The 18,640-nt window shown below is 37.8% G+C and overlaps 2 protein-coding genes across 2 annotated transcripts; one reads left to right on the forward strand and one right to left on the reverse strand.

Annotated features, from left to right (window-relative positions):
- Nucleotides 1-7,247: 7,247 nt before the first annotated feature.
- Nucleotides 7,248-9,164, reverse strand: LOC125272469. The gene has a single exon (XM_048197298.1). The coding sequence runs from the start codon at nucleotides 9,027-9,029 to the stop codon at nucleotides 7,566-7,568; it is 1,464 nt and encodes a 487-aa protein (XP_048053255.1). The 5' UTR covers nucleotides 9,030-9,164; the 3' UTR covers nucleotides 7,248-7,565.
- A 238-nt stretch (nucleotides 9,165-9,402) lies between these two features.
- Nucleotides 9,403-18,076, forward strand: LOC125272459 (alpha-2-macroglobulin-like). The gene is given in 22 exon segments (XM_048197287.1): nucleotides 9,403-9,692; nucleotides 12,032-12,211; nucleotides 12,303-12,387; nucleotides 12,520-12,658; nucleotides 12,736-12,961; nucleotides 14,816-14,939; nucleotides 15,018-15,139; nucleotides 15,238-15,289; nucleotides 15,385-15,468; nucleotides 15,556-15,732; nucleotides 15,866-15,941; nucleotides 16,022-16,178; nucleotides 16,262-16,336; nucleotides 16,425-16,448; nucleotides 16,450-16,588; nucleotides 16,665-16,849; nucleotides 16,923-17,141; nucleotides 17,219-17,340; nucleotides 17,459-17,540; nucleotides 17,624-17,707; nucleotides 17,795-17,900; nucleotides 17,981-18,076. Coding segments are annotated over 20 exon segments (2,310 nt in total). The 5' UTR covers nucleotides 9,403-9,692; nucleotides 12,032-12,211; nucleotides 12,303-12,311; the 3' UTR covers nucleotides 18,022-18,076.
- The last annotated feature ends 564 nt before the right edge of the window (nucleotides 18,077-18,640 follow it).

Genomic DNA, 18,640 nt, shown 5'->3' on the forward strand with positions numbered 1-18,640 from the left:
ACCATTGTTGAGATTCATACGCTGATTCTTGATGTCTGTGTGCGAGTAAAACTCACAGGAGCCTAAAATATGTAAATGGTGTGTTATAAATCGTTTGATGTTCTGATTAAATTCTGTTATTCTCTTGCTGTAGAATCATAACAATAAAACAGAATGAATAACATACTGACAGAAATAAAGTCAGTCTGGTTAGTAATAAGTGAAGCTAATGTTGTTTGTGGAGTTGTTTAATCAGATCTTGAGAGATGTAATGTATTTTATCTTCAGTTGATTTCATCCAAGGCTGTGGCTGGAAGTAGTTCTTGTGTTTCTCTTTCCTTCAGTGATTCTGCTTGTTAACAGCAGGTGTTCTTCACTAATACAAAATCATTATTCAATCACTTAATTATCTCATTACCTCCAACACTGATTAAGTGTTACATTAAACAGCCTGTAGTGTGCACACTAAGCAGTGTTCATTTCATCTGGGCAAATCCATGTGGGGCCTACATGGAAACTGGGTGCAAAACTGGCTGGGTCCCAGTTAGATAGCCCAGGTCAAACCCATTTGGGCCCCACATGGCTCTGCTGGCTGGGCAATATCATGTCGCTGCTTAAAATTCGCAAACATTAATTTATTGCACATTTATTGGAAAGTCTGAATTTATCAGAAGTCCGAATGTGCGAATATAAAACCAATTTTACCCAAGTTTCAGAATTGTGATGTGATTTTGTCTGTCCTCGAAGGCGGTCTCGCCTGAAAGTATCAATTTGAACCGTGTCTGTGAGAACTGAATCAAAAGGAAATTGAATCATTAATTGATTCATAAGAGTCATTTGAGTGAAGTCACAAGTGTTTTTTTTTTTTTTTTTCCCTTTATTAAATGAAAATAATTACAAACACACAAGGCATTAACCAGTTAAGCATATTCTCGTATACTGCAGTAAAGATTGAGCAGAATCAGCAATAACAATACCATACAAAACATACCTAAGATTATAGATACAGCCACAAAACAAGAAAAAAGCAATAAAAAAATTTAAAAAATAAATAAATAAATAAATAAAAACATAACAAATGAACAAAACTTAACAGGGCCATTTCAAATTAACTTAAATGATTCAAGTAAAGCAAATAATTTAAGGGCTTTCCTTTCCTCCACAAGTTTAAGAGATTTACTTAGAAGATTCAACTCATTCCTCCAATGAGTCAAAGTAGGTTTGGTTTTATAATACCTGCATTTATGAATGAAAAACTTACCAAATAACAAAAGCGAATTAAGTACAAAGTCCACATTCTTATTTTCATCAAAAACACCAAAAATAATTGTCTTCACAGATAAAGACAATACAATTTCCCTGGACATTAGCCAACTCTGCATTTCTCTCCAAAAAAATTGGACTGGGTCACAGTAAAAGAAAAGGTGTTCTAACGATTCAATGTTTTCTACACAGAAGACACAGTTATTTAGATCAAGATTGAATCTCAATCTCAAGAATTCGTTTGTTGGGTAGATTTCATTTAAGATTTTGAAGTTGACTTCTTTTACTTTAGGTGGGAGTGGAAATGAAATGTAATTTTTCCTTATTTTCTTAATTTTTTCCACTTCAAAGTCCTTAAGTATGTAAAACCTTTTTACTGGGTTGGGATAATATTCTTTAATCAGAAGATTCTTAGTTACTTTGTTGTTACATTTAAAATCACAAAAATCCAAACCTTCAATGCAGAGCTGACTAAGGACAGGGGAGACGGCAGAGTCACAAGTGTTTTCTAAGTGAGATGAGTCATCAAGTTGTATGATGTATGTCATTATGTATGACATTGTAACAGTCACATTTCCAAATATTTATGACCCACCTTCTGTCAGTCATACACTACTACCGATCAAATGTTTAAGAACATTGTGCAGTTCTAACTTCCTGTTTGTTTTTGTTTTCTTTAGATGAGTTACAACAAGTGAGGGCTGAAAAAAAGGAGGCCTCAAAGTTTGTATTTGCTGTTTCTGCAAAACTGGTTCCGTTATGCTCCTGATCAGCTTTCGGACATTGCTCGTGGTGGAAATCCCTGAGTTCGTCAGAGTATCAATTTAATGAATAAGAACATACTTTTTGCATTAGAAGAGTAGCTTCAATCCTTGAAAAGCTTCAAGTCCTGAACAGTGAACTGTGGTAGTGTTTCAGTTTGTAGTTTCTGTCACCAGTAATGATTTTTTTTCTAAGGCATGTCTATAAAAGCTACTGAAATAATAGAACTAAGGTCTGATCCTGGCTTAGCCTAAGCTCTGTCTGTGAACCAGGTCTATTTGTTTTAGTCACCATGAAATGCCATTTTTACAGCCACTTGTTTTTCCTGAATGCATGATGTTAATGCCTGTTCAAACAGTGTGTGGTTATAAATGAATACATTTGTATGTAAACTGAAGGAAGTTGTGAATTGTACATTAAAACCATATTAACTGCTGCCCTTACATTGTCTCTGATTGAAATGAGTAGAAATAGACATTTAACTGGCTTAGAATCTTGCTGTACATAAAGCAAGATTGATTTGATATTGTTTCCACGTTAATTCAATGTTAAATAGTGATTTAAATAAGGTTGAAAAAACATTGATTTTACAACCATCATTGAAATAACATAATTTCAGGATGCAAATCTGATAAAAAATAAATTTAAAATTGAACGTTGATTCAGTGATAATTTGGTTAATGCATTGACATTGATAAGGTTGGTCTGCAATCTGGGCTGTGTTCCTCTAAATCACATGACCATAATAAAGGTGTTGCCCTCAGTATAAAAACACCTGCTGATCTATTTGTCTTCAAGTGTTTCAAGTCAGTTGAACAAGGAAGCTTCATTTAAACAGTAAGTAGATAAATTTAAAACTATTTAGAATTATTGCATGTTTACTGTTAAGATCTCCATAAAATTAATGAAGGACATTATGCTTTATACACAATGATATGAGGAAACTTTATGTACAGTGCACAGCATAAATGAGTAAACCCCCTCTGAAATTTCTGTCAATGACAATGATGATATGCATTCTCTGAAGGTAAAAAAAACCTTAATACATGTTTAATACATTTCGGTTTTGCCATCTGTCCATTATTAGTGATCATTAAGAAAATACATATTTTGTGTTCACCAGGGGTGTACTCATTTATGCTGAGCATTGTATATGTTAACAGTTTGTGAAATCTTAAATATAAAACTCTGTAAGATTATTGGCTAATATTCCAAATGAATAAATATTCAGTTTAAATTTCCAATGGGAATTATGTTTGTGTACATGAAGCCATCTCCCTGTTTCTGTGTTTAAGAATTACAGGAAAAACATGGAGAGTTTAGACAAAGAGTTGTGCAAAATTAATGAACTCATCAAGAAAAGCACCATAATTGAAGAAAGAAATACTGCTCGATATCGGCTAAAACTTATTAAACATGATTTGGATCAATCTGAGCCATACAGAAAAAAATTACCTTTGGAGAGAGAGACACAAACAAACCACATAAAACTATTCTGATGGTGGGAGAAACAGGCATAGGAAAGACAAAGCTACCCAGCCAGCAGAGCCATGTGGGGCCCAAATGGGTTTGACCTGGGCTATCTAACTGGGACCCAGCCAGTTTTGCACCCAGTTTCCATGTAGGCCCCACATGGATTTGCCCAGATGAAATGAACACTGCTTAGTGTGCACACTACAGGCTGTTTAATGTAACACTGAATCAGTGTTGGAGGTAATGAGATAATTAAGTGATTGAATAATGATTTTGTATTAGTGAAGAACACCTGCTGTTAACAAGCAGAATCACTGAAGGAAAGAGAAACACAAGAACTACTTCCAGCCACAGCCTTGGATGAAATCAACTGAAGATAAAATACATTACATCTCTCAAGATCTGATTAAACAACTCCACAAACAACATTAGCTTCACTTATTACTAACCAGACTGACTTTATTTCTGTCAGACATCTACAGAAGTTCCTATTAAGAATTAAGAAGAGGCTTAGATGTTGATTACTTATTTGAAAGTAATAGTTTGATTTGATGTTACCATTGTGGCGATCAGTGTGTGCTTTAGTCAGGCTCTTGACTTTTTAACATTAGTTTTCTCTTGACAGCTGTGTCTGTTTGTTATGGCGAGAACAGCAAGAGAAAATATAATCAGATGCTGTAAGCCAGGGATGGACAACTCCGGTCCTGGAGGGCCGGTGTCCAGCAGAGTTTAGCTTCAACCCTAATCAAACACACCTGAACCAGCTAATCAAGGTCTTTAGGATTAGTACACAGCAAAAACTGCAGTGTTAAATTAACTCTCCTGGGAGTACATGTGAGACCATACTCAAGAGTGTTAAAGTGTTAAAATAAGAGTGTTAAAAGAACACTGAAAAGTGTTAAAGTTAATAAGATAATTAAGTGATTAATTGAGTAATGATTGACCATTATTGAAGACACCTGATGATAACAAGCAGAATCACCAAAGGAGAAAATCACAATTTTTAAGCCACCATCGTGGAGATCAGGGTTTGCTTTAGTTGGGCTCTTGTCCCTTGACTTTTTAAAATAATATTTAGTTTGGGCTGTTTTAACTGAGTTATGACATCCAGACAAACAAATGGCAAAAATGATCATGTTGTGTTGGTTATGTTTTCACATAATCATTATTTGACCTAAATCACTGAACTCATTTAGAGCCCAATCTCTGAGTTAGATTGACATTATTGATTACAGCAGCACTGTGATTCTACAGCAGAAGATCAGCTTTATCAATATAATCTGAAGGATTTCACAAACAGTTGTTCTGAGCAAAAAAAAAATGTTTCTCTTAGGCACACACAGACATCAAGTATCAGCCTATGAATCTCAACAGTGGTGAGAATAATAAAGCATGTTGCAGTGTATTCTGGGTGCCACCAATCAAAATTCATCCATGGCTCCCATCATGCATTGCTGAATGAATAAATTATGAGCTGAATAAATTATGAGCTGAATTGTCTTAGTAATTTCCTTTATTCTCATATTTTATTTTGTTCCGTTTATGCGACTTTTTAGTAGCTTGTTTTCTAATGTTCAGAGTTGATCTGTTGATCAGAATATGTTGCTTGTCACCGTCATTGAGATTCACAGGCTGATTCTTGATGTCTGTGTGTGCCTAAGAGAAAGATTCTTTTTTTTTTTTGCTCAGAACAGCTGTTTGTGAAATCCTTCAGATTATATTGATAGAGCTGATCTTGTGCTGTAGAATCACAGTTCTGCTGTAATCAATAATGTAAATCTAACTCAGAGATTGGGCTCTAAATGAGTTCAGATGTTCAGACCAAATAATGATTATGTGAAAACATAACCAACACCACCTGATCATTTTTTCCATTTGTTTGTCTGGATGTCAATAACTCAGTTAAAACAGCCCAAACTAAATATTATTTTAAAAAGTCAAGGGACAAGAGCCCAACTAAAGCAAACCCTCATCTCCACGATGGTGGCTTAAAAATTGTGATTTTCTCCTTTGGTGATTCTTCTTGTTATCATCAGATGTCTTCAATAATGGTCAATCATTACTCAATTAATCACTTAATTATCTTATTAACTTTAACACTTTTCAGTGTTCTTTTAACACTCTATTTTAACACTTTAACACTCTTGAGTATGGTCTCACATGTACTCCCAGGAGAGTTAATTTAACACTGCAGTTTTTGCTGTGTACTAATCCTAAAGACCTTGATTAGCTGGTTCAGGTGTGTTTGATTAGGGTTGGAGCTAAACTCTGCTGGACACCGGCCCTCCAGGACCGGAGTTGTCCATCCCTGCTGTAAGCTGATTGATGATAAGAATATAATCATCATATATTGGGCTTAACTCATTGATATTAATGTGGGAGGTTTATACGGGTAGCATGTTATTAATTCTCTTTTATTGTTATGATTCTACAGCAAGAGAATAACAGAATTTAATCAGAACATCAAACAATTTATAACACACCATTTACATATTTTGGGCTCCTGTGAGTTTTACTCGCACACGAACATCAAGAATCAGCATATGAATCTCAGCAATGGTGACATGCTTCATGGTGCAATGCATTCTGGGATCGCCACAATGGTAACATCAAATCAAACTATTACTTTCAAATAAGTAATCAACATCTAAGCCTCTTCTTAATTCTTAATACGAACTTCTGTAGATGTCTGACAGAATAAAGTCAGTCTGGTTAGTAATAAGTGAAGCTAATGCTGTTTGTGGAGTTGTTTAATCAGATCTTGAGAGATGTAATGTATTTTATCTTCAGTTGATTTCATCCAAGGCTGTGGCTGGAAGTAGTTCTTGTGTTTCTCTTTCCTTCAGTGATTATGCTTGTTAACAGCAGGTGTTCTTCACTAATACAAAATCATTATTCAATCACTTAATTATCTCATTACCTCCAACACTGATTAAGTGTTACATTAAACAGTCTGTAGTGTGCACACTAAGCAGTGTTCATTTCATCTGGGCAAATCCATGTGGGGCCTACATGGAAACTGGGTGCAAAACTGGCTGGGTCCCAGTTAGATAGCCCAGGTCAAACCCATTTGGGCCCCACATGGCTCTGCTGGCTGGGTATATTATAAAAACATAAAATCTTATTGGTTTAAACCAAAATCCATGTGATATCCATTCCAATGGATGCAGGGTCTGAAGGGGTTAAGTAAAACTACTCAACTTTTCTGATACTGGTGTTCCCATCATGCACTGGGCCTTAAATAATTAATGAGGTAGATTTTTCACTGTTTTCCAGCTGTTTTTACATTGTTTTATCATTGCTTTTGTGGTTATGTTTAGTAACTTGCCATTTTGTGATATTTGGAGTTCATTTTCTACTCAAAATGACTCATTCACACTCAAAAACGATCCATCGAATGTCACTGTCATTATGTATTATGAACCAAGTAATTAAGTAAGTAAGTAAATCTATTGTATTATTTATTTAGATGTTTCTAAGTAAAACATACACTTTAAAAGCATGGTTTAATTCTGTGTTATATTGTTTGAGTAAAATGTATTGCAAAAGAAACTTCAATAAAGTAGAAATTACTCAGCCTTTTACTGGCCAAGTTAAAATTACTTTATTTTCAGTGTTAATTTCACTTAACTTAGTTAAGTAGAGTTACTTAATTCCATATTGAAATTTACTTAAAAAATATTTGTGCAAAAACTTTCAAAAGAAAAATTAAGTAAATTTTACTTATTGTTTTTTACAGTGTAGGTAACAATTCATAATCAGATGCAGCTTTATTTTTAGTAACAGTAATACAGAATTTTCTCTATCATACAATACGTTTTAAAATTAATTGCATGCCATTTATGAACACAAGCCACCCAGCATTTATTATTATGATATTCTAAAATCAATCTAGCTTACTGGGGACTAAATATTGATACATTGGTATGTGTTTTCTTGTACAAATATTCTCTAGACAACACATATTTGGATAAATTATAGTATTTAGCAAGATTTTAGTCAAAATCACAAATTATGTACATTAATACATACTTGCTTCTGTCGTACAATGTTAAAATAGCATTATATGACATTTTTAGATTTTATATTTATAAAACCTTTATTTCTATGTATTTCAGTGCTCCTTGTTTTTCTTCTCCTGCTCTCTTCTTGATGTTTTCCAGTGTTTCAGCCTTTTTGGTCTCATTTATTTCCTTCAGTTTATCAATCAGAAAATCAGTATGCAGGAGTGTGAATAGTGAATCAGTGTTGAGTGCGATCAACTCCAGAGCTCCAACACAGTGAAAAGCATCCATCACAAGCTTTATTTTCTTGTCTTCTAATTCTTTAAGTTCCTCTTCCAGCTTTTTGACCAAAGACTCACTGACCCCAATTTTTACCATCAAATTCCTTCTTAAAGCTTCATTTATCCTCTTCTCCGTCTTTTTTACATATTGTTTTGCTTTTTTGGCATGTTTGTTGGAGTGGCATTTACACGCTGTACAGTAATTATTATTCATTACTGCACACAATGAGACAGGGGTGACCCACCAGCAATCTTTCTGACAGTTCTCCTCACAGACAGTGCAGCAGATCACCTTTAGAGGGAAGGCTTTAGAGTGATCAATATCAACTTTTTCTTTGTATTTCACTTCAACTTCATACTCAAAGTTCTCATTGTTTTTAATATATTCCTTTTCCTTGCCCAAAGCTTCTTGAGTTTGTTTCAGCTCTTCTTTTTTGGGGGCTATTTTTTCAATATATGGTTGTACAGTTGAGATGGTTTCCTCCAACTGCTTTCGTAGTTGCAACACATCTTGAGTCGTCTTTAGGGATTTTGGCTTTATCTTGTCAAGAAATTTGCGAAATCCTGTCATTCCTCTAAAACTGAGATTCCATGATTGTTCCCGGATTGTTTCATATTCTTCATCATCATCTTCATCAGCAGCTTCTGACTGGCAGTTGTCAAACAGGAAATGCACTGGCTGATTCTCATCATTCACTGCACACTTGATTTTAGCCTCTTTAACAGCCGTCAGGGCATTTTTAGGTGGAGATCCACGTGAGTGTGTGAAGAGCAAGACAATGTTTTCAACAATATCTCTTCCAAATAAAGACTGAACAGCATCAAATATGTATATTTGTCTGTCAGAGAGTCGAGTCTGTGTTGTTTTAATCACCAGACAAACTGCATCTATTTCATGGACCCTGTCATCACATCTGCTTAAATTAAGCAAATTCATGCCAATCTCTTTATCTTTCTCAACAGAATGAGTGTTTCCATATCCTGGAGTGTCGATGATTGTTAAATCAGTTTGACTCTCTTGTAGATAAAACCCATAAACAGTGATGATGGAGGTCTGACTGTGAGCTGAAGACTGTTTTTTCTGATCGTGAGCTGATGTTCGGTCACTCTGATCATCTGTGATCTCAAACCAAACCTTGTCTTCTCTCTGAACACCCAACATGTAGTTGATCATCGTATTGATTAGTTTTGTTTTTCCTTTGCCTGTTTCTCCCACCATCAGAATGGTTTTATGGGGTTTGTTTTTGTCTCTCTCTCCAAAGTTCATTTTTCTGTATGGTTCAGATTCATCACAAAAGTTTGTGCTTGGTGTCAGATGGCATAGAGCAGGAATACCATCATCAATTCCACTGCTTTGTTTGATGATTTTATCAAATTTGTGCAATTCTGTTTTTAAACTGGCCATTTTTGTCTGTAAAACAGAAAACAACATAACAAAGACAGATATTTAAGAATTTAAAGAGTGCAACAATAATACACTCATGTCACAATTCTGTTCAATATACTGATCCTATGATACAATACTCTCACCATATTTTAAACAAAGTTTACACTATATTTTAAAAAAAGTACTTTTTAAAAAAAAATTAAGACATGATAAACCTTTATGTACAAACAAAGGAAGACTCAGACGGAAAAACCTCACGTTTTTGTGCAAACTGTGCCCACCGGGACTAAACAAACAAGTACGTACGTCAGCCACATCGAGTTCAAATTTGAAACGACACATCGAGTTACGCCATCCGAGCTATCTTGGCAAATATCTGCGACTGAATGATGAACGCAAGAAATCATTAACGAAGAGAGGACCGCCGCCAAGCACACCCACCCAAGTTAAGCTCACTGCATTTAGTAAAGGACCTGCTGTTCACTGTTTACTTCCTTTTGAAGGTGTGAAAATGTGTTGGTTGAGTATTGCACATTAAGCAGGGTAAGCCCAAGCTAAGTTTACATTACAGTACATGACTACTTTGGTCTGGTTTACATAGTTACTGCCGTTCAGAATATGCTGGATTTTTGTCAGTAGACTGATCTTTTCCCCATGAACCTGAATATACCTTATTTTTAAGTCCTGTAATTTGGTTCATGCTGGCTAAATAAAAGTTTCACTGAACATACAGTATACCTTGACTGCACCTTGTTTTTTCCAATTTCTACATATCATGATTACACATTATTTAAGGGGTAAATATTATTTTTCTCCTGGCTATAATAATTGTCTCTTGTTTATTGGTACAATAATTTTGATTAGTTTTGGAGTTGCAGTGATTTGCAGCTGGTAATGGATGGTAAAGAGGTTCTATTGAGTAAGATAGTGGCCTATCTTAAAAAGAATTTAACAAATGAACGTGAACTAGTTCATTTTTAGATATGTGAACTTAGTTCATTTAAAAAAAAAAAGAACTATGAACATGAACTAGTTCATTATCATCTGTGTGAACTGAACTTTGAGCTAGTTCTCTTTAGGTATGAACTGGCACAACACTGAAAATAAAGTGCTACCATTTTTCATATCAGTAGAAAAATAAGGTGGGATAACCTTTTTAAGACTAAAATCAGTCAGTTAATGATATGCTAAAGCCCGCCTGCACGTTGAGGCAGAGGTGGGTAGAGTATCCAAAAACTGTACTCAAGGAAAAGTACAAGTACTTATAGAAATATTTACTCAAAGTAAAAGTGAAAGTAATAATCCTAATAGTTGAGTAAGAGTAAAGTATCCAATGAAACGAGCTACTTGAGTAGATTTACTAGTTACAGAGTGTGTATATGTAATATCAATATACATCAATACAATAGCAATACAATAGAAATTTCAATTATCATAATTGGATAACTTTGCAACAACCATGGAAGAGACGAGCATTATTTCTGGCATCTGTAGCCCAAATATCATTGCATGTCTTTTACTCTGTATAATAACGTAGGCTATAGCTACATTTGAAAGAGAACTCGCTGTGCTCGCGCTCATAACGTCTGAACATCTCAACACAAACAATGATCAAATGCACATTGACGGATCTTCTTCGTCTGTTCTTCAAAATATAATCAAATGTATTCTGCAGACACGTGTAAACTGGTTAATTGTGTCTTATCAAAGGCGTTCATTTTCAAGAAGAACGAGTCGCCGCCACTGCGCAACCGCGGGTGTTCATTTCTCTGAACAATGGTATCTTATTTAATGTATAAATTAAGATATGTCCATTTAAAAACGGTAAAGAAATGCTACATACGGTTATCGTGGTGTAATCTACTTGGTTGTAAAATGTCGGCTATTGGCTGTATGAATCGAAATCAAATGAAATCGATACGTGTGGAATTGTTCAGACAGCATGCGCAGTTCAACTAATAAAGTTCTTCGTCGCTGGCAAACAATTGATGCATTTGCAGATTTGCTTTTGATTGACTGGAGGTCCACTGCCATTTCATTCAACAGTGAGAAACCGCTTCAGACGATTCAGCGCGTGCAGGAACTGAACAAATCATTCAAACTGATTCGCGAACCAATTTAGTCAGCTTTGCCAACTTGTTTGCCTTTTGAATCAATTGTTCAAAGACTTGATTCATTTGTGAATGGGGCATCGTTCATGAAAAAAGACAGCGTGCTTAGAATAAACTACATATTTCTTAACACGTACAGTATTGCGTTAAAATAAAGTAACGAGAGGAACTCTGCCCATTGTCGTGAAGTAAAAGTACAGATTTTTCATTACAAATGTACTCAAAGTACCCACATTTAAATCTACTCTAAAGTGGTACAAAATGTAAGTAAATTTACTTCGTTACTACCCACCTCTGCATTGAAGTGATTGGTTACAAGGTAGTCCAGTGACATCAGAAACATCAGTGCTTTTTTTTTTTTTTTTTTTTTTTTTTTTTTCCCAAACCACTGGTTTGAGACCGTCCATGGCTTACTGCAGTTTTATACTCTGCAATGGTGTTGACTGAATTTGCATATGGTTTGTCTAAACCATGTTAAGACCCCAGATAGACATGAACAACTTTATAAAACTTTCACCACAGGGGTCTTTAAGTTCTTACTGGCCTTGACTGACCTTCAGGTTCAGCTTTTAGAATTTGAGTAATAATGATGGATCATTTGGACAAACTTATGCTATTATGTGTGGCTGTTATGACTATAGCAATTTGTGTACATTTTGACACTTAGCATTTTAAACTCTGTGACCTAGAATACCAACAATTAATGCATTTACTTCAAGTTTCCAGAAACATGACATGCCTTTTCTTTTTTTCTTCCCTCAATGGTCCCAGGTGTTTGACTTGCTCCCAGTGCAATCACTCTCGGGTTACCCATACAGTGTTGATGATGAACTGGAGTGTCTAGGTACTTTTCGAGCCCGTCGAGCTCTTAGTCGTCCAAATCCTGACTACATTGTCCATCCAAATCCTGACTACATTGTCCCTACAAATAAAGCTTACACAACCTTCAAGGTACAAAGCCATTCATGACCATGTAGTCACTGAGGAATATGCAGTCGCTGACTTGAACTTGGGCTTGTGTTTTGACCCATTACCATGACAGAGCCTGGGAATGAAGGTCGCAACAAATCTCGCTGTACGACCCCCTCCGTGCTGGCTGTATCCCAGCTTCCCCAGATTCCCTGAAGGTTTGTTATGCAGATTCATTCAGTAAGAAGGGGGGGGGGGTTTAAGATCCTTTTGTAGCTTCAGAACTGAAGTGCATGCAGAAAGCAATAACTTCTATTTCAGCGACCTAACTGTAGTTGTTCCTTTTTTAGCCTTGGAAATGATTGATGCGGTTGACTTGGTGGCTCCTGCTCCTCCAGAAGCCGGAAGTGCTGGAGACAAGCACTCTGTTAAAGAAACTGTCAGATCTTACTTTCCAGAAACATGGATCTGGCAGCTTGCTCAAGTGGGGTTAGTGAAGAATCTCTTGTTGCATCAAAAGCCCAACAGTTCCTCTGTTCCCCTCATTTCTCTCTCCTGTCCTTCAGAGCTACTGGATCCACACAAGTTTCCCTCACGGTTCCTGACACCATCACCACATGGGAGACGGAGGCGTTCTGTCTGTCCTCTAAAGGTCTCGGTCTGGCTCCTCCTGCTCTGCTGACGGTCTTCCAGCCCTTCTTCCTAGAGCTCTCCCTGCCGTACTCCATGATCCGTGGGGAGACTTTTGAGCTGAAGGCCACAGTCTTCAACTATCTGTCCAAGTGCATCATGGTCTGTCATGGTTTATTTTCCACTTATATTAGGGATGCAACAATATGAATTTTGGCCAATACCAAAATCATGACCTCCTAATCATCCCCATATACTGATTGGGTTCATCAGTCTCTCCACCAATAAGCTGGTGGGTGATCTGGTGCAATATGGCTGCCGTTGCATCCAGGTGGATGCTGCACATTGGTGGTTGAGGAGATTTCCCCCTTATGTAACTTTGAGTACCCAGAAATGTGCTATTTATGAGTAACAAATTATTCCATAATACCATGCATACAACAGTCTCAATCATAGCTTTTAATGCTTTGCATTGCTATGTGTGCAAGCTGAATGAGCACTGGGAACCTGAAGAGCTTTTCTAGCGGATTTAACTCAAAACGTGTCCTATGAGGTTAATCGGCTATTTATATTACAAACTTAATATTATGACTATCACTACAAAGTGACGCAAGTGTATAAGCAAATTTGACGATGTGCTCATATTCTGGATGCACTCCCCACAATGACACGCTACAACACCTCGGCAAACCTGGAGAATTCAATTTTATTAGTGCTCTCGTATGCCACTCCCAATCTTGGTTAATGTGAATTGCTGTTTAAGCTCCACACGCTAAAGATCACCTGTACAGTGAAGCGTTGTGCTGCATTGTTAACTCAACCAAACGTATCCTATACAGCAGTGGTTCCCAACCTGTGGGGCGCGGCCCACTAGGGGGGCCTCAGTGATCCTCCAGGTGGGCCATGAGAAATTAAAATTAATTTAAATATATTAATATAATTCATTTAATTATGAATGCGTTACATTTAATAAATTTAAATTAATTAAATACATTTTGAAACAAGGCACCACCTCTCGTTTCGGATCATCCCAGTCTGTTTCTCATCGTGCTGCTGTGAAATGCAAGAACTGTTTTCAAAACGCAAACTCTCTCAGCTGGAAAGAACCTGTGTCGCTAAAAAGGTTTTGATGACGATTGTAACGAAGGTAAAGACTATTACAGTGACATACAGGAGTCGTTCATAAGGCATGTGCGAGTCCTGGATTATTGATGCGCAAACAAACTGTCGACTGTCGACTCACTGATCGATATAACATTGTATTTCTGCATAAACACAGTTCAATATATTCGCATAGTTGTCAATTAATGTACTTTGAGTGTTTTATAATAGATGCTCACCGAGCAAGCGTGTTTTGGAGATGTTTGGGAGGATCCGTGGTGTTATGGATCTACATAGTATTTAAATTCAGTCCTTTGCTATCTCCCTGCGGTCTTATTTGGTATGGCAGTTTGACTTGTGCTTTAAGTTACTGTATAACTTTTGTTGTAAAGAATGTCTGCAAAGTATGTTTAAACATACACTGAACACTCAAATCTAGTTTCTTCTTTAAAATAACATGGGGTTGAAAAGTAGCAATGCTAAAATGCAAATGTTTTTGTGAATTAAAAAAAATGGGGGGGCGTGCCATTGATTTGGAGAGGAGGTGGGCCTTGGTGTAAAAAAGGTTGGGAACCACTGCTATACAGACTAATCTGATACACAAACTAAACACTATTACATCTTAGAATGGCACAAATGGCTCAATGTGCATAGTCATGAAGGTGTAATTCCATTGACGCGTTTCCTGCAACAACGCGCTGAATCTTGGGAACACAAATAATTCACAACATTCTTTTCTTGTTATAATTTAATGTAGCCTATATATCGGCTAGTTTTTATCGGCTCAATTATGAAAACCTAAGTGACCATTTTTATCAGTCGATTTATGTCTGATTTCGTGCATCCCTGCTTGACATGATGGATCTGTATAGAGAAGGTAATGTGTCTTTGCTCCAAGTACTGTTTCATTGGCAGGTTAAAGTAACTCCAGCTTCATCCACGGCCTTCACTCTTGTAGCATCTAATGAGCCGTATTCATCCTGTCTCTGTGCTAATGGGAGAAAGACCTTTAAATGGGTTCTCACAGCTTCTGTTCTTGGTTAGTTTTGGAATGACTCTCTCTAAATTTTGAAGTGTGTTGGGAGTATTAGGTGTTACTTCCTGTCTGTCTCTGCAGGAGCTGTCAATGTGACGGTCAATGCTTCAGCTGAACCGTCCCGTTCTCGATGTGGCACTGAAGCCGTGACCGTGCCGACAAGAGGACTTGTTGATGTAGTCACTCGAAGTCTACTTGTTCTGGTGAGTGTTAACCAGCCTTCTGGAGTTTGATCATGGTGCTCATGCTGTTACTGATGTGGTGGTTTTTTTTTTTTTTTTTTTTTTTTTTTTTTAATTAGGCTGAAGGAGTTGAGAGGACAAACACCCAGAGTTGGTTATTGTGTCCAAAGGGTTTGTTTGCAATCAATGATTCCCAAACACATTTTCCCTGTACAGCCAAACATTAGCCTAGTGCTCAATGCTGATCCATTCTGTTCAATCTGCAGGAAGCGTTCTTTTGGAAGATGTGACTCTGACATTTCCATCAAATGTGATTCAGGGATCAGCCAGATGCTCTGTTTCAGTCCTTGGTAAAGCATTTCACGGAGAATACTGACATGTGATGTTTGCCAGAATAACTTGTTTTTGATGTGGGATTTATGCTTGACCTCTCATAGGGGACATAATGGGTCGTGCACTGAAGAATCTGGACAAGTTATTACAGATGCCATCTGGCTGTGGAGAACAGAATATGATTGATCTTGCTCCCAATATTTACATCTTGCTGTACTTGGAAGCCACGGGGCAACTCACCGCAACCATCCGTGAGACCGCCATAGGCTACCTTCAGAGCGGTATGGATAACCAAATCAACTTTAAATATGTCGAAGACTAAATTCCAAGGAGGTTTAGTCCTGCTTTTCCTATTGGAGTGCCTCAGACCCTCCCTTCCTGACCAATTTACATGTGGCTTTTGACCTTGAACAGGATACCAAGGACAATTGAACTACAGGCATGAAGATGGTTCATTCAGCACATTTGGTTATGATGAATCAAATACATGGTGAGTGTGACAGTTCTTCTCTTGTGTAATGTCATGACACCAGCAGTTTGTAAGTTTCAGTTTGTCAACTCCATTGCCAGGTTGACTGCCTTTGTCCTGAGGACTTTTGCTCTAGCCAGGCAATTTATCTTCATTGATCCACATGTCCTGCAGAGTGCAAAGGATTGGTTGATCAGCAAGCAGGGTTCAGACGGTTGTTTCATTCAGCAGGGAACTCTCCACCACTATGACATGAAGGTGCATTACTTGTCTTAAATCCCCTCTAACCAATAGGCTTGGTGCAGAGTTCCTGTAAATCAAGTGTGCTGGTGTGTTTTTAGGGTGGAGTTGGGGACAGCGTGACCATGACTGCCTACGTTGTTGTATCATTGCTTGAACTAGGCATCCCTGTCACGGTAAAAGCGTCTCCAGTTGATGTATGAGCAGCTTGTGGGTGACCTTCCTGTTCAGGCTGTCAGATTTGTTTTTGTTCTCTCTCTTTAGGATCCTGTCATCACCAACGCTCTGTTCATGCTTGAGGCCTGTCGTTGGGAACCTGGGAAACACTTACGCCACTGCTCTGCTGGCCTACACCTTCAGTCTTGCTAGAGAGACCAGCACTCGATCACAGCTTCTAACTGCCTTAAACAACAATGCCATTTCTGAAGGTGGAATCTTACTAGCCTCTTGATGTTGGTTCATCAGGTTCTTTGTCATCAACTTGCTCTCCTGTCTTGTCTTTAGGCACTAAGCTCCATTGGTCTCAGACTTCATCTGGTGATACTCTGGCGGTGGAGATCAGCTCTTATGTGCTGCTAGCGGTTCTCACTGAACAGCCTCTCTCAGCGGCTAATCTGGGATATGCTAAACTCATTGTCAACTGGCTTGTGACCCAGCAGAATCCCTATGGAGGCTTATCCTCCACCCAGGTACCTCTGATGATCAAACATGAGCTCAATCATTTATATGAGTGCAGTTTTTAAATCTAGTGCTTGTTTTTAGGACACTGTGGTGGCTCTTCATGCCCTGTCTGTGTATGCTGCTAAAGTGTTCAGCGTGGACGGCTCCAGCACTGTTACTGTACAGTCCTCCGTGGCAGGAGAGTCTTATAGCTTCACAGTGAATCGGGACAACAGGCTGCTGTATCAGGAGATGCCGCTGAAGAACGTTCCTGGCAAATATATTGTTAAAGTCACCGGATCCACTTGTGTATCTGTGCAGGTCTGTATTTTCACCCTTCTGTTTGTCTCTGTGCACTTCCTAATTCTCATTTTGTTTGCTCTGAACTCGTACTGTAGGTTGCATGTTTCTACAACATCCCGACACCCGTTAAAGTCACCAAATCGCTGAGTGTTGAAGCAAAGGTGAAGGCAGACTGTCGACCACTTGGAGCCAATCTTGTGTTGAGCTTCACGGTGAAGTAAGAATAGCTTTGGCTTTGTCCTGAAACCAGGCCTTGTTTCTGACTCCTACAAAAGGAAACTGTTTTCATGATCCTGTTGACTAAACCTCTTTATTCCCTCATCATTCTCATCCAGGTACAATGGTGCAAAAGCAAGCACTAACATGGTTATTGTGGACATTAAGCTCCTGTCTGGCTTTACGGCAGATACGTCACTGGTTCGTATGTTTAAGATTCAAAAAGTCTGAGCTTCAAGCATCTTGGGTTGTAATTTATGTAAATGATGGTATTTCTCCCACAGCTGGGATCTTCACCCCAAACATTCGCCCCACTAGTTGAGCGGGTTGATGCTGGAGATGATCATGTCCTAGTGTATCTGAAAGAGGTGAGACTTTGTACACTGGGTATATTCACTAGCTGCCGTCATCATTCAGTGCTGTGTATGTGCTGCTGTTCATCTCTTGTCTCTCAGGTTCCCAAAGGTGTCCCCATGACTTATACTTTGAAGCTGAATCAGGTTCTTGCAGTGAAAAATCTCAAGCCGGCGGTCATCAATGTTTATGACTACTATCAGACAAGTATGCTTGCATCTTAATCATGTTTTGCTCTGGCTAAGTTCACTGAACATGATCCAGCTCACTTCCTGTTCCTCTTTCAGGTGATTCGTTTGAGACGACATACATGTCCCCCTGTCCATGATTTGAGTACTTGCTACAGGATGCATGACTCGAATAAAATTGATTTTATACAATCAGTCTTTTTGTTGCCTCCCTTGTACTTTTTAAGTCAGGAAGTTGTAGGGTTCAGGTTTCTATTGCTCATGTGCCTTCAGGTCCTTAAAACCATGACTGAAATGTGTTTACAGTCAAGGCTATGCATGTCTTACATTTGATTACTTTGTTCAAATTATTGTACTTAAGATGTTTCACTGGTATGTTAAAAATCCCAACTGTGCTAGTAAAGTCAGTAGCACTTTATTTTACAGTACGTGTACTTTCCTGGTACGTGTATAACTGTTGTACATACAGGTAAAAGAGTGGTAACACAAGGTACTTACCTGACATGTATGTACATGGGAACTAATAAGAAACACTGCTGTACTTTCCAATGGTACATACATGGTAACTACTTTGTACCTATAGACAAGTGTTGTGTAATAACAGGTGCTTACTTATAGTGTCCGTACATGGTAACTAACAGACACATTACTGTACTTACTAATAGTACGTACATGGTACATATTTTGTACTTGCAGACAAGTGTGGGTAATAACAGGCACTTATTTATGGTTGTGAGACAAATTACTGTACTTATTGTT

The sequence above is a fragment of the Megalobrama amblycephala genome, linkage group LG1, assembly GCF_018812025.1.
Source record: "Megalobrama amblycephala isolate DHTTF-2021 linkage group LG1, ASM1881202v1, whole genome shotgun sequence".
NCBI lineage: Eukaryota > Metazoa > Chordata > Actinopteri > Cypriniformes > Xenocyprididae > Megalobrama > Megalobrama amblycephala.